Here is a 16,764-nt window from a genome sequence, read left to right as displayed (position 1 = left end):
TCTTATTCTTTAGTTCCCATTCCTTTTTCTATTGTTTATCACTCCATAAACAGGGAGGTTCGGAGTTAGTCTCTGGCATTTATTTTTTTTTGAGGAAGACTTCAAAGATTGTTTGCATTGACAATTACAGTCTAAATATTGCAACTATGGTCAAATGTGAAAGTTAAAGTCTATATTGGTCATAATGTTTTTGATGATAATATGCTGTCATTGAAAAATTCCTTAATGAATTAATTAACAAGAAGATGCTAGAAGAAGGAAACTTATTTATCATGTTGGAAAATCCCAGGGCCCAGGCCTCCTCTTCCCTGTTTTTATTCTCTTTCTTAGTGATCCAAACCCGCCCAAAGGCTTTACATGATAACTCTTTGCTAATGATTCCCAGTATGTAGTTCCAGCCATCATTCATCTCTCCTTTGGGTTAGGTCTAGACTTGGTAGCCTGTGGCCTTGATGACATTCCCACTTGGCTGCCTAATAGGCATTTCAACTTACTATGTCCAAAAATGAAACCTGTTACCTTTTCTTGCCCCTCAGATCTGTTCCTTCTCCAGTCTTAGCCATTTTAGTCAGTGGCACCATCATCAGCTCAAGCTAGAAACCTGACTTGATTTCCTATTCTAACTGATCAAACATTTCTACTTCTGAAATACTAACATATTCCAAATTTGCTTATTTTTTCCATCTCCACTGCTAATATCCTCTCTAAATCTCCTTTAGCTTTTGCCTGGACTACTTCTGTAGACTTCTGTTCCATGTTTGCCCCCAGGAATCCATTTGCTACTGAGAAATCATAGGGATCTTCTTAAAATGTAAATTAGATAATGTCACAACAGGAAGAAGATAATGAAATTTCTCCCCTTAAGAAACCTGTAATCTAGTGATGGAGATAGATCATAAACAAGTAAACCAATGGATGTACAATGTGGTTACAGTTGGTAATGGAGGAAATATAACTACGCCTTGTTTAATGAGTTTAAATTATTCATAAATACCCTGTGCCAAGTGAAAGACCATTAGATGAAAAAATTATTTTCACCAGTATTGATGAGAAAAATTATGGTGTGTTTTATCCCAGCCCATGATACTTGAGTTGTTTTCCCAGGTAGAAAAATATATCAATTGAATACTGAAAACAAATTTTTATAAGTAACAATTTGAAGGGAAGTTGTACATAAAGTAATATCATGAAGTTTAATCCAACTTCTTCTTTATTTCTGCACAGTTTTTCCCCACAAAATTTTCAGGCCTTTGTTGATTCATTTTTGTTGCACACTAAAACTAAAACTGTAAATAAAGTGATAGAAACAGGAAAACATTTTAGGAGAGAGTTCAAGCTCAGCATGAAATCTTGTGGAAATAGTTCATGCACACAAAGAGCTGTTGAAGATACTACCTTTTCTCTCCCTCACTTGGTGTTATTTATGCAAAATAAATTATTTTGGGTCCAAACATGTCACGCAATTCAAATTTGTTCCACTTGATATTCTGTGACCAGAAACTATTATGGTAAACAAAATTTTTTGGTGTGTCTTTGCCTGAAACCATAATAATGAAACATCACACATCTTACAGCATATTGATTTAGAATGTTTTATGATGAAAAAAATCATTTTACTAAATACAAGAAGCGAAAGGATTTGTTGTAAAGGTGCTACAACTTTTTTATAGCTAACAGTTGTCATCTGAACAGTCATTAAATGAGCTATAGAGTATTTGATGGTTTTTTGAACTCAACTTGTCATTTAAAAGCTAGGCAGAGTCCCTAAGTGCAGTAGAATTATCTCTGCTATTAGAAGAAAACCGGACTTAAAATCTGTCAGATTGTGACTAGGAGGGAACACCAGCCCTGTAGGAAAGAAAAGACTGAAAGTTGGAGGTCCCCTGCGATTATGGCAGACTATGGTGTCGTTATGGAGCTTTCTAGACAGTCTCCTGCACAAACCAAGGATGTAAACACTAACAGTGTTGGTGGCTGTAATTGCAAATCCTTTTCTCTTTCACCGTGAAAAAAACTATGCATAATTATTATTTGTCGAGTGTGTGTGTAGGACCTAATACAGTCTTGGCCATGCAATCCTTGTAAAGTATTTTCTGGCTTCTCTGTTTGAAACAGTTGCTAGGAAAAGAATTGTTCTTGGAGGCTGGCAATAAAATAAAGCCTGGAAATGAGGCTTTGAAATTACCTTAATATTTGGCTTCTATGAGTCAATAAGATAACTTCCAGTCTAGTTTTGTATATTTTTGTGACATACCCTTTGGTGAAAAGCAAAGCAGCTCTTTTCTTTGGTTGATTTTTAAAATGTATCTGTTTGTGACCATGAGCTCCAGGACCTTCCTTCAGAGCTTGACAATGTGCTGATGGTTCTGCAGCTTGGATAGAGGGTGCTCTGCGCCCCTGCAGCTGCGCATTGGCTAGTTTATGTCTCCACCAGAAGCAAGCTTTGTTCGTGTGGCCCTGCTGTCCGCACACAGAGCAGCCTTTGATGGGCTGCCTTTGACGTGATTTGTTTACGGCAGCCAGAAATGCTTCCTGCATAATGAGAGCAGTTAATCATGGAAACTGGGCTATTCCTGTTTGTGCACTTCTAGCTGTCTTCTGTTGTAAATATTAAAAGGTAACGACAAAAGGATGAAAACCTTTTTAAAAAGGCGCAAATCAGTTAATCCATCAGATCATGTGATTGCTACTGATTACATGGATATCTTTAGGGAAGCAGAAAATGATTGCTGAACACATGCCTTGTGTTTTGATGATTGCATTAAAAGTCCCCCAGCGGGATGGCATTTATTGGCTCTCAGAGCTTTTCTTAGATTAAATTTCAGGCAGCCAGTACAAGGAGAAACATCATAACCTGTATCCAACAGCATATGTGCAGCTAAAGAATAATCTTAATCAAGTCCTTCTAGGCTCTGCTAAATAAACGAGGGTTTTCAGCAAGACCCCAGACTTTTATTTTGAAGTGGAGTAGCAGCTGTTGGCTATTGCGGTGCAGAGCTGCAGCGAGGCCTGGGTCACACAGTGCTCCGGGTGTCTGCAGGCTGCAGGCCGAGCCCAGTGGCGCAGGCACTGAGCTATACTTATTTGCTGTGCTATTTGACCTCTTGGTTTGAGAGAGCTCCCTGGACCATCTAATGGCTATGGGAGATGGTGAGTAAGATTTATTTTTCTTCTTTTGCTTGTATTATACACTTCCTTTTAAGGTGACGATCATTTGCTGTGTAAGAAATATATTTCTCCCTAAAGAATGAAGGACACTTGTGTGTTTGTGTGTGTGTGTACACTTGTGTGTGCATTTATGCATGTGTGTGCATGTCATTTGACATCTTTTTTCACTTGATGTATCTGTGTGGGATCTGGCAAGTATAAGGTGACAATTTACCTTGTAACCCAAGCAAGCTTCAGTCTTGGTGGTAGATACGAAGGGATATTCGAAGAAGCGTGGAATATGTGCAGAAGCTTAGAGGAAGAACACTACCTTTGGAGGAATGACAGATTTTGGCAGGAAGATTTGACTAGCTAGCTTGATATCCTTCCTGTTATATTTGATAGAAGTAGAATTATGTGGAAGTAAAATATTTAAGAAAGCAAAATGGCTTGCTGTGGGCATTATTTTAATTCATATGATTGTTAATTGTCAGTGTCCCTAGTAAACACTTTTCTAGAAAATATTTAACCTTTTAAGATGCACAGGTTGTAATTTGATTAAAAATAGATTTTTGCCAGTGTTTCAGTTTGGTAAGAATAATTTTAAAAACACATTATTTCTATAATGCCTAATAGTTCTCCAAAGCACTTTTGTATACTTGATATATATTAACTCTTCAGGTATGAACAACTCTGTGAAGTGTTCAGAGTATTTTGGTATTTCCATCTTACAGATTGGGAAACTGAGACCTGCTGAGACAGTATGTCCCAGATCCAGGCACAGAAAGCAAACCAGAACCAAATCTAGGGTCCCAAATGTGCATTTGGTATTTTCCATTATAACACTATTGAGCTTTTTTTCTTTTTCTGTTACACTTTTTTTTTGTTATGAAGCCTAGAGATATACTTTATAATCACATCAACATCACAGATATGTATGAAGGGAAATCTGAGGTTCCTCAAAAATGTTTTGAGTGTTTTTTTGCTAGGTTCTTAAGGAAGACTGTTCCATATCTGGAGGTTTTAGCTCTTAACAGTTTCAGCCTTCTTTGACTATGTATGTAGTGAACTCTTCTAAAAAGTAATTCCCCTAGGGGCTATGAGGGCTAGGACACAAATGTATCAAAATGATGGTATTGGTAGGCAGTCATTTAAACTATTATGTACATTTAAATGGAAATCTGATAGAAAATTTGGTTTGGCATATCGTCATGATTTATTCAAAGAATTTATGTAACCATTTTATATGATCTTAATGGAAATAAATGAGAAAACAATTTTTCGACTATCAATTTTTAAGACAAAAGCAGGATTAACAAATAAGTTCTCATATACTTAAGGGCATTGCCAAGTTTCTCCCTTTTTAAAAAAAAAAAAACCTAATTTGTAGATAACTCTAAATGTTGCATTTGGTGTAGGCCATATCCAGATTTTATTTTCTTTCTTAAACATTTTAGGTTCAATGGTTATAGTTTTATGTTTACTTTGTTTTTCTTTTTTCAGATAATACATAACATTTGGACTGTTTAGGAATATATTGATGATTTTTTTAAAAAGTAACCTCTGACGAAGATGAGAGGATAACATTTCAGCTAATTCTCTTCTATAAAAATGTATACCTGTATAAAAAATTTAAACAATAAAGATATGTATATAGTAATAGGCTATCTTGGAATTTATATACTTCTTAACAGTTTGATATATACTCCTGCATATTAGTCTTTGTCACATCCAGTGCACATACACTATTCCAGAGTCATGTAAACATATACAACATGAACATATAAAACAAATGGATTATACTGCCCCTGCCTGATGTTTTTTGTGTATTTTAATTATGAACTTAATATACAATGTCATTGCCCTTTCAAAATTCAAACAATGAAAATAAAGCAAAAATCCCTTCAAAACCACCTTCAAGACCCGATCCCAGGTATAAACAGAGGAGAACACTTTTATTAATATGGAGCATGTCTTTTTCTACCTGTTACTGTGCCTTGACATACATATTAAGTATCAAAGTATATGGTTTTGCTTTGACTTTGTTTACATAAATGATACCATTCTGACTGTAATTTTGCCATTTGCTATGTTTACTCAGTGTGGGATGGAGCTTTTAAAAAAAAATACCATTGTGTTATTCTGCATCATTTTTTTAAATGGTTCATAATATTCTATAGTATGGACATATCATAACCATTTTGTCTTCTATGGAAATTTATTTGCTATATATAATTTTTCTAAATGGTTCTGAAATAAGCACCTCTGTACAAACCACATGTGTTTGTGTATACACACACATATATATATTTCTTAAAATAGTCTGGACGTGGAATTTCTGAATCAAAGTTTTCATTCATTTTAGAATTGTGTTAGGTATAGCTAATTTGCTCCAAAAGAGGCTAAAGCCACACATACACTCCCACCAGTAGTGCCTGCTGTCCTGCATTCTTTTCAGTTCTGGTTATTATTAAAATTTGCCTATCAGATGGTTGAAAAATATCTCACCCTGTATAAACATTTATGCTTTCTGATAAGATTGATCATCTTCATATGTTTGGTTATTTATATTTCCTTTTCGGTAGATGCCTTTCAGCATCGTAGCCAACTTTTTGGTGGTTGTTTGTCTATACTTGCTTTTTATATATTCCAGTTATTAATCTATTATCTATTGAATATGTGATGTAAGCTTAACTTCAAGACCATGTGAAAGATTTCATTAGCAGTTTTATTTCTAGGCAAACTTGGATTTGTGAAGCACTATAATGGCTTTCACTTAAGAATAGGGGGTGGGTTTGGGGGGCTTTTCAATTTGGTTGTCCTCAACCCTTACCCATGAGTATTAAACCAAGCAGTCATGTAATCATGCAGTAGCTCTGGTCAGTCAAACCAGATAGAGTTAAAAACCTGTAGGATTATTATGTGGTGCTGAGCCCTGCAGTCTGCCTCAAAAAGCAGGCAAGAGGAATTTGGCCTTTTGTTGTTATGCTGCAGAGTGGCTGGAAAGAAGTAAGGTTTTGTTGTAAATAGATTGTTTCTAAACTTTTAACATTTCAACACAATCTATTATTCCAAAAATGAGTTTTTAAAAATATATGTACAAGTGATGATATAACCATGACTTTCTAGAAACCAGCCTTCTGGGACTACATCAAACTAATATATAACTTGGTGTATATAGATATATACACACACACACACACACATATATAACTTGATTTGTATACATATATATAGCTTGGTGTATATATATATACACATATATATAACTTGGTGTGTGTGTGTGTATATATATATATAACTTGATCTACAATTGTTTATAGAACAATAGCAAGAAATTAATACTAAATAGATCTCTCTTCTATGCTGTTGAATATTCTTTGTGATACACTAGGATTGGGTAATTTAAATTAATGAAAGAAAGCAACCATTTGACTTACTGGCAGGAAGGCTAACTTTTCTTGTGGGAACGTTGATAGAGGGAAAAGAAGTCTGTAAGGTGAAAAAGTAAATTACAAGGGACAGAAGACTGGGCATTAGCAGTAATACAGGCAGTAAGTAGCAGGCACTAAGATTGAAAATAGACAATGACTAAAATAAAGCCACCCTATAGTACCTTCCTGCTGTAGCCATTGAAGGTGTTGTACAACCATCCTGTGTTTTAGGTCTGTGTTAAGGGCATCTAAGTGCATATACTTTACCTTTGAATAAATAGTATCCTTCTAAGGCAGTCTCATTTAACCCCTTGGATGCAGAGGGTTGGGCACCAATAGTAACATATCCTCAAACCTGATGTTGCTAATAAACTTGAATCTTCAAGAAAAGGTTTTCATATTTTCTTTGTACATATAGAATAGTACAATTGATGTTCTTACAGCTGCAATAGTCTAAACTGTCTTGAAAATTTAAGTACTTGAAATGACTAAATTTTGTAAAGGTTCTAAGTAAACCTTATTTGAGCCTCATTTGTTATTTAGTTTGATGTTATGGCCATTATAGCATGTGTTATTTAATTTCATTAATACCAAATAATGGTTTAAATTGTGATTGTCTCTTTACTTCATTGGACTGTTCAAAGTCTTGAATTTTTAAAGGACCCCATTTAAATAAAAGGGCAAAAGTCTTCAAATATATTTTTAACTAGTCAGATATATCTACCTAGAAATTTCAAGATATTTTATCAAATATCATGGCCTCTATTCCGCTTTGTATAGAACTGACTTTCTTGTAAATAAATAGTTAACTAAGGTTGTGCCGCTGAGAATACTGCATCTTCATATGAATATTAAAATATAGCCAATTGTCTTATTTTTGAAGTGCTTGAATTTTCTATTTCTAATAATTTTACTAAAGTTTTTCATTTTAGTTTAAATTGAAGATGTTTTAAATTTTTACTATTTGATTCTTTTACTTCTGAAAGCTTGTGATTTTCTTTAGCTGTGGGAAGTTTTCTCCTATTATTTTTTCGTAAGTTTTCCCCCTTTATTAGTTTAGTCTTTTCTTACCTATTATTCAGATATTGAACTTTCTGGGTTGATCTTCTGTCTTTTATGTTTTGTCTTCACTTCCCAGTTTTATGTCTTTCTCTTATCCTATATTCTGGAAGATATCCTTGACTTTCTTACCCAATCCTTCTATTAAATTTTAACTTTGACAAACAAAAGTTTGAATGTGTCTAAGAACTTGCTTTTTCCTTTTTCCGTGGTTCCATTTCCACAAAATCCTGTGTGTGTGTGCACGCATGTGCACATTTGTGTGTAAAATGTGCTCCCTGAATCAGGGATGAGAAAGAGTTTAATAAAACTGTTCCATAGATTTTCAGTTGCTCCTTGTGCTCATCCCTGTACTTTCTGGCTTAGAAATAGTCACTTCTCTGTTATTCTGCAAGGTAGATAAATTCTCTGCTGTTTTAGCTTCTGAGAATCACAAGTTGTGGCTTTACTGTGGTGTTATGGTGTTATTCTTCAGTAGCTGTTCGTTCTTTTTTTTTTTTTTTCCTTTTTTTTTTGACAGTTCAGAGCAAAAGGAATGTGCATTCTTTTTATTTGCATCTTTTAAGAATTCATTGTGATCTTTTAGATGCTGATTTCACATATTCCACCTTCATCTCATTTTCTTTACCTTTTTGAGTTATTTTATTGGGATTCCACTGCAGGATTTTAAAGAAGGGAGTAAAGTGATTAAAATTATTATAATTTTTTAATGAAGCATTTCAAACATACCCAGAAATAGAGAGTATTATAATGAACTTCCATTACTACTCATCATCCAGTTTCAAGAAATTATCAATACATGACTAGTATTTATTCATCTGTATCCCTACCCTATCTTTTCCCAGCCGTAGTATTCTGCTGGACTGAGATGTGTGTGTATGTGCACATGGTACTCATCATGTATATCAAATAAAATGTCTTTTAGAAAGACAGTTACAATACCATTGTCACACCTAAAAGTTTAACCCTTAGTGTCAAATAATATGTTCACATTTTCTCAATTGTTTTATAAATATCTTTTTACAGATTGTTTTGAATCAGTATTTGAAGAAGGTTTACCATTGCAATTGGCTGATGTACCTCTTAAGGCTCTATTCATCTATAGGATTTATCTCACTTTTTTCTCCTCTTGCCATTTATTTACTGAAGAAAAAAAAATGTGTTAAATATTCTTTCTGCACACTAGATTTTTTTATTGTGTTGTATGGTGCTTTTATATTTCTGCTTTTTAATGTTTATCTCCTGTATTTCCTCAAAATTGAAAATTTTTCTAATGACTTGATCAGAATCAAGTCTAATTTATTAGAGTGGGGTTGGTACATATTTTCATGTGTGATATTTTGGATTTCTGTCAGAAGGGATATACTGTCTGATTGTCTTTCTTTGTGATGCTGATATTGAACTGTAAGTTTAGGTGCGATCAGCCTGATCCATCCTTTATACAGTTCCCCCTCAGCCTTTCATTTAGTGATTTTGGCAGGCATTGATCCCAATTGCTTTTTTAGAGGATTATATTGTCTACTTTGTGGTTTGGAAGGAAGTCAAAAATAGAAGCAAGGAGACCAGTTAATAGACTGTGGTAGTAATATAGGCAGAGACAATACTGGTGTGGCCTTAGATTAGGAGTGGCAGCAGAGGTGAAGAGAAATAGGTGGATTTAAGCACGAGAACTGTTGGTAGATGATCTCTGTGGGTCAAAGGAAAACTTGAGGTGGGTTCCAACATTATGAGCTTGAGCAGCTGAATAGATGGTGACGTTATTTACTGGGATTGGGGAGGACTTAGGGAGATCAGTTTTGGATGATGTTGGTGTTATGTATCTATATGAAATTAGAGTGACTTAGAGATACCCAGGGTGGGGGATATCTAGTAAGCAATTGGATGTATAGGTCTGGAACTCAGAGATGGTCTAGGCTAGAGACAAACATTTGAGAGCTGTCAGCATATAGAAGGTATTTAAAACCATTGAGAATAAATGAGGTCATTTAGAGAGTGTGTAGTCTGGAGAGAAGGAGAATATTCAGCATTTAATTGTTGGGTAGAGAAAGAACAGCCAGCAGAAGAGACTTAGCTTGAGGTACCTGTGAGATTAGAGAAAAGCCAAGGAGAGCTTCCCATTGCAAAAGCACAGTGTGGAAAGTGTAGACAGCTAAAATTTGAGTTTTCTGAGGCATCTGAGGTATAATAGTTTATAGGGATTATTGTTTCCTAATCTCAGTTTGTAATTTAGCTGTTAAATATAACCATAGACACTGCTGGGTATGCAAGAGTGTAAAACAGCTTAGAAATCCCAAGTCTTGTTGTTCATTGTTTTAATTAGAATAAGGAAGGATACAACTTCAAGGGAAAAGAGGAGCTTTGCTATAAGAAACTACTTAATGTGAATCGGAGCATATTTTGTGCATGAAAATTCATGGTGTTGGGGGTTCTTCTTACTGAACTGTTTGTTTCGCTGAAGAAAATTCACACAAGATGTATTTTTTTTGCTATGAGATGTGGTATAAATTTTGGCTTGCTCTTTTATTTGCCATGTTAAAATGGAGCAGTTTTTCATCTTTTATATGAATTTGAGAAGCAGAAGTTTCGGGTTTTGGAATACATGTACCCATAAAAGTGAAGTGGAGGCCGGGCGTGGTGGCTCATGCCTGTAATCCCAGCACTTTGGGAGGCCAAGAAGGGCAGATCATCTGAGGTCAGGAGTTTGAAACCAGCCTGGCCAGCATGGTGAAACCCCATCTCTACTAAAAAGACAAAATTAGCTGGGCGTGGTGGTGCATGCCTGTAATCCCAGCTACTTAGGAGGCTGAAGCAGTAGAATCACTTGAACCTGGGAGGCAGAGGTTGCAGTGACCCAAGATCACACCATTACACTCCAGCCTGGGTGACAACAGCAAAACTCTGTCTCAAACAAAAACAAAAACAAAAAAAACTGAGGTGGAAAGTTTAGAAAGCCATTTCAATACATGGCTTTCCTGAAGTGAGAAAAAGAAGAAAAGGGACAAGGTGTGATTAATATAAATTCACAGACCCTTATCTGAAACCTTGGGGTCCACTTGTGTTTTGGAATTCAGAATGTATTAGATTTTAGAAAATTAACAAGGTCATACCCCATGCATTATGTAACTGTTTCTGCTGGGCTTGGGGTAGCACCCCATGATCAAGCACATTAATGTTTTTTGGTTTGTTTGTTTGTTTGTTTTTTTGAGACAGGATCTCACTCTGTTGCCCAGGCTGAAGTGCAGTGGCGCGATCTTGGCTCACTGCAGCCTCTGCCTCCTGTGTTCAAGGGATTCTTCTGCCTCAGCCTCCCAAGTAGCTGGGATTACAGGCATGCACCACCACAACTGGCTAATTTTTGTGTTTTTTGTAGAGATGAAGTTTCGCCATGTTGCCCAGGCTGGTCTCAAACTGCTGGCTTCAAGTGGTCCACCCACCTTGGCCTCCCAAAGTGCTGGGATTACAGACGTGAGCCACCAGGCCCAGCCATGTTTTTGCCATTAAGTGTATGTGAGTTCATACTGAGTAGAATACACATAAATAGCTTCATATCAGTTCACATCATGTTTTGTCATAAACTGAGTTCAGATCAGTTTTATGCTACCAAATGAGTTTAAAAGACAAAACAAAAGCTGGGTTTTCAGAGCTTTTTGGCTTTCAGGTATGCAGATATGTCATTGTGGGCCTATAGTGTTTCAGTGCTTGCTGGGGACAGTTTCCAAGTGTTACTTGAGGCAACAAAAGGTAAAACCTTATTTTAACTTGGTATTCTTTTTCCTTCTCCCCTTCTCCCCTCTTCTACTCCTTTTTTCCTTCAGTCTCTTCCTCCTCTTTTTCCTGCTCTATTTTTAATCACTTCCTCCATCCACCTCCTCTTCCGCTCCATACACCTCCTCTTCCCCTCCGTCTCTTCCATTGTTCTCCATTTCCTCCTCCTGTATTTCATCTCTTCTCCTTCTCCTGCCTCCTCCATTTCCATCTCTTCCTCCTTCATTTCCATCTCTTCTTTCTCTATTTCTGTTTCTTCCTTTTCTCCATTTTCTTTCCTTCTTTCCCATCTCCATTATATAGAAAACCACTGCAGCCTGCTCACTTCAATAATTTCTATCCTTCAATATATTTTAATATGCTTATCTTGTTCAGTTTCTGCACCCAACCATACCAGTCTCTTTTTGAAACTTTGGAGCAAGAACAAAAGTGTCAACATAGTCATAATTTGTAGTTTGCTTTTTGTGTTTGATTCTTCTTTTGTTTATTCAGTATTATAGCACCTACTATATGTATCCTAAATAATATCTTCTGATTTGTCTTTCAATTCACTAATGATCCTTTGAGTTGTGTCTAAGCTACTGTTATGCCTGCCCACTGAATTTAAATTTCAGTTACTATATTTTTATTTGTAGAAATTGCATTTGGTTATTTTAAAAATCTATGTCACTTTTAATAATTTTTCAATTCCCAAAGTCAAGTTTGCTTAGTTATTGATTAGTCCATGTCCGATGACTCTAGGATTTTAAGTGGGTCTTTTCCTATTGTCTTTCTTTTTATATTGTTCTTGGCTCATGGTTTCTTGATTCCTGTTGTACCTGGTGCCTTTTGGGAAATTATTTGTGGGAATAATTTGAGGCCAGACACCTTCCAGGGAAAGTTTGCATTTTGTTTGGCTGTTGATTGGAAGTACTACCTGTCTGAGCCCACAGAGTTTAAGGTCTTGGGTGTCTGGACTGCCCAAGCAGTTGACCTTAATGAAGCACTCTATTTGATTCCCTTCTCTGTTATTCTCTTTCAAGAAGAGCTTGAAAGGAATTGACTATAGGAAAATTAGGATCTTATTTGTGATTTACTTTAACCTCGAGGGTATAGTTGTTTGGTATACCAGCTTTTTGGGGAAGAGTCCTCTGTTAGACACTGCATCTAATGTGGGTTTTGAATTCTGTTCCCTTTGCCCCACAAGGCCTTCAGAATAGAACTAGCTCCACTGTACTGGTTTTATCCTTGTATTTTTTACTCTGTTATAAAATATTTATTGCTTTTATTATGTATAAAATATTTACATTATTTAGTGTGTATCATTATTTGCATTTGTAGTATTACTTTAAATAACTTAGTAATGCTTTCACTGGAGACTGAAAGTCTCCATACTGTGAAATGTGTGCCATTCTAGGTATTGTTCCACATGTTGAAGCTATAACAGGGGCAAAGCTGACAAAAGTTTTTAATCCTATAGCTCATATATTTCAGTAGCAGGACACAGATAAGCAAAATAAGTAAAATATATAGATGGTAAGTGCTAGGAAAAAATAACACAGGCAGGGATACATCAGAGTACCAGGGTATTGGGAAGTTTGTGATTTTAGTATCCAGAGAAGACTTCATTGAGAAGGCAACAGATGAATAAAGACATGAAGATGGTAAGTGAACAGTATGGATGTGGATGAAAAAAGCATTCTAGGCAGAAGGAGCAAGTGCAAAGGCTCTGCCATGAATCATAGGAGGGAGGCTAGGCTGGTGCGGGGGATTAGAGAGAAAGAAGTAGGAGATAAGGTTGGAGAGACCTGCGTGACAATTAAGATCTTAGAGTTTTGGTAGACCTTTTTATGTAGTTATAGGAGGATTTGAACAGTGGTGTGATATGACTTTGTTCAACCCAGGATGCCATGTTGAGAATAAACTTTAAGGGACAAGGTAAGCAGCAGGAAGATTTAGTTGGCTGTGACAATTATTCCTAGACTGTTCTAGGTAATGGGGTTGCAGCATAAACAAGACAAAGTTTCTGCTCCTTAAGAAGCTTCCAATCCACATATAAAAATCAGTGTCTGTTATTTCAGTAAGTGATAGCTGCTAAGAAGAAAATAATCGAGACTTGTTTTGATATTTTATATTTAGAAAAAAATTTAAGCCCAGAATATTTATAACCCTTTACAAATGTTTAACAAATTTTAAGTTTTAGGGCTAATGATAATGAATTCGTTTTATGGATTCTTTTAGCCAATAGTAAAAAAAATCCATAACCTTATTGGAAGTGGGTAAAATTTTATTTCTTCCTATGTTTATAGAGTTATTTATTTTTCTTTTTAGTTCAGTTTTTGTTTTATATATTTGATGCTGTGTTACTGGGTACATAAATATTCAGGGTTCTGATTTTTTTTCCCCATGGAATAACCTCTTTCTCATTGTTAAACATCTCTATCTCTAGTAATGCTTTTTCAAGCTGCTTTGTTTGAAATTAGTGTAGCTACACCGGCTTTCTTTTGATTTGTGTTTTCCTTGGTCTATCTTTCCCTAACCTTTTTGTGACCTTGTAGGTAAAAATATATCTCATTTAAGCAGCCTGTTTTAAAAAAAATCCAGTCTGGGTTTTTCACTTGTACTAGTTCATTTATATTTAAGAGAATTACTGATATACTTGGTTTTATATTTACTATTTTATTTTCTATCATATCCGCTTGTTTTATTTTTCTTTTTGTCTCTCTTCAGTTAATCAAATATTTTAAATTTATTTTCTTTTTCTTCTATGTGTATACTTTTCTTTTCTTTTTTTTTTTTTTTGAAATGGAGTCTCGCTCTGTCGCCCAGGCTGGAATGCAGTGGCACTATCTAGGCTCACTGCAACCTCTGCCTCCCGGGTTCACGCCATTCTCCTGCCTCAGCCTCCCAAGTAGCTGGGACTACAGGCGCCCGTCACCACGCCTGGCTAATTTTTTGTATTTTTAGTAGAGACGGGTTTCACCGTGTTAGCCAGGATGGTCTCGATCTCCTGACCTCGCGATCCACCTGCCTCAGCCTCCCAAAGTGCTGGGATTACAGGTGTGAGCCACCGCGCCCAGCCTACTTACTCTTCTTTAGTAGTTAGCCTAGAGCAGAGATTGGCAAACTGTTACTTGCAGATCAAATCCATCTGCCCTCCTGTTTTTGTATGTAAAATTTTCTTGAAACACAACTGCACCCATTTGTTTACATATTGTGTGTATATAACTGCTTTGGTGCTATAATGTCGTAAATGAGTAGTTGCATGGAAAGGCCATATGTGTATGGTTTACAGAGCCTAAAATATTTGCTGTGTGGTCCTTTATAGAAAAAGAATGCTATCCCCTCCCCTAGGGGAGTGATTTTTAAACTCAATCATGCATCACAATGACTAGGAGGGCTTGTTGACACATAGATTACTGGGCTGCATCTCTAGAGTTTCTGATTCAGTAGGTTGAGTTGGAGCCCAAGAATTTGCATTTTTAACAAATTGCCACGTGATGCTTTGCTGCTGGTATAGGGGCCACATTTCGAGGACTGGTGCCGTAGATATTACTATGCATCTTTGACTTACTATAATCTAAAATAAATTATTATGTTTACTACTTCCTCAGTAACGCTCAAATCTTTTTTTTTTTTTTTTTTTTTTTTTGAGACGGAGTCTAGCTCTTGCCCAGGCTGGAGTGCAGTGGCGCGATCTAGGCTCACTGCAAGCTCCGCCTCCCGGGTTTACGCCATTCTCCTGCCTCAGCCTCCCGAGTAGCTGGGACTACAGGCGCCAGCCATCTCGCCCGGCTAGTTTTTTGTATTTTTTAGTAGAGACGGGGTTTCACCTTGTAGACCAGGATGGTCTCGATCTCCTGACCTCGTGATCCACCCGTCTCGGCCTCCCAAAGTGCTGGGATTACAGGCTTGAGCCACTGCGCCCGGCCTACGCTCAAATCTTTAGACTTGAGTTTGTTTGCTTACCTCTTAGTAGTAAGCAACCTCTTGGTTTCATTTTACAACAACCTCATACTGGAACAGCCCGTGTCTGCCAGTAGTAGAATGGGTATTAATAAGTAGTGGTACTTGCATACAGTAGAAAACTATCAGCAATGAAAATGAATCTTCCAAACGTTATCTTCCAACATTGAGTAAAAAGAAGCTAGATACCAGAATATATATTGTATGATTCATTTTGTATAATGTTCAAAAATGAACAAAACCAAGTGTTAGAATTCAAGACTAGTTAGCTTTGGTAGGAAATGTAGACTTTTAGGAGTCTCGAGGGCACTTACAGGATGCTGGTAATAATCTATGGATCTGGATACTGGTTATACTGCATGATCATTTTGTGAAAATTAATTAGCTGTATACTTATGATTTGTATGCTTTGCTGTATTTTGATAAAAAGTTTAAAAATTAATTTCCCAGTAGTTTGAGAAAAGAGTTAATTTTTTTTAATGGTAGGGACATATTTACTCTTTTCAATTCTTGTGTGTGTGTAGGAACAGAATACTGTTTCCATGGGAACTTCTGGCTACTCTGTGTTTCAGTGCTTAACTTTCTGTAGATTTGTATGTCTACTCTGTCTTTCTTAACTGCATTTTTTTAACTTAACAGTAGCAAAAAAGTTTATTTGGATTTGTATTAGTGTTTTTAACAAAGCAGTCTATGTACTGCAGGTTTTAAGCTTATTAATTTATCCAAACTGATTCCCTAATAGTGTTATGCTAAAAAAATTTTTTTAAGAGTAGAAGATAATTTTTTCCTGCAAGTTGTGTTACTTAAAAACACTTTCTGAAATAGAGTGTGGCTTTAGAGTGTCTATTTGATTCTTTTTTCTTTTAATAAATAAAAGTCTTAAAACTTTCTTGGCATATTTTCATTAAAATATATTTAATAGTTATATTAAATAGTTATATATTAAAAACAGTTATTTTTCTTTAAAAATAATAGTATCTCTTTATAGGAATTATTTAATTCTAGGTGACTGGGTATTTGTTTAAGTAAAGAAAGTCCATTGAAAGGAAAAGATTCTGGCATATTCATCTGAAGTGTGTGGTAAAGCTGCTTCTCTGCCTCTCCCATGTTGTTTGTCATGGTTGATTTGTGCAGGATCCTAGAGAAAACCATCTTCTCAGGAGAGTAGAATACATAGTGTGTGTGTGTGTATGTGTGTGTGTGTGTGTGTGTGTGTGTGAGAGAGTGAGAGAGAGGATGCTGGGAGGTGTTTCATTTGCATATAAGTAGATGATACTAGTGTGGTCGTTCATATTCCGAAAGGAGCCTTGTAGAATCATTTATGAAAACAAATTGTTTTGTTTGGTTTCTATGGCTTAAATAAAGAGCAGATTTTAAGATTACAGAGTTAATTATGCACAGTAATGAGCACTGT

The 16,764-nt window shown here is 35.9% G+C and overlaps 1 protein-coding gene across 11 annotated transcripts in view; it reads left to right on the top strand.

Annotated features, from left to right (window-relative positions):
- The window catches only part of CLASP2 (cytoplasmic linker associated protein 2), a 221,610-nt gene that overhangs the window by 50,167 nt on the left and 154,679 nt on the right, over positions 1-16,764 (top strand). For 2 of the 11 annotated variants that reach the window (XM_030932909.1, XM_030932907.1), the window contains exon 1: positions 2,550-3,150. The exons of the other annotated variants lie outside the window; for them this stretch is intronic. In XM_030932909.1, the coding sequence (XP_030788769.1) occupies positions 3,135-3,150 (16 nt within the window). In that variant the 5' untranslated portion in view covers positions 2,550-3,134. Of the gene's footprint in view, positions 1-2,549; positions 3,151-16,764 lie in introns of those variants that run through there. 11 annotated transcript variants of the gene reach the window in all.

This window comes from Rhinopithecus roxellana, chromosome 1 (assembly GCF_007565055.1).
Source record: "Rhinopithecus roxellana isolate Shanxi Qingling chromosome 1, ASM756505v1, whole genome shotgun sequence".
NCBI lineage: Eukaryota > Metazoa > Chordata > Mammalia > Primates > Cercopithecidae > Rhinopithecus > Rhinopithecus roxellana.
This window is presented reverse-complemented; position numbering and strand designations above follow the sequence as displayed.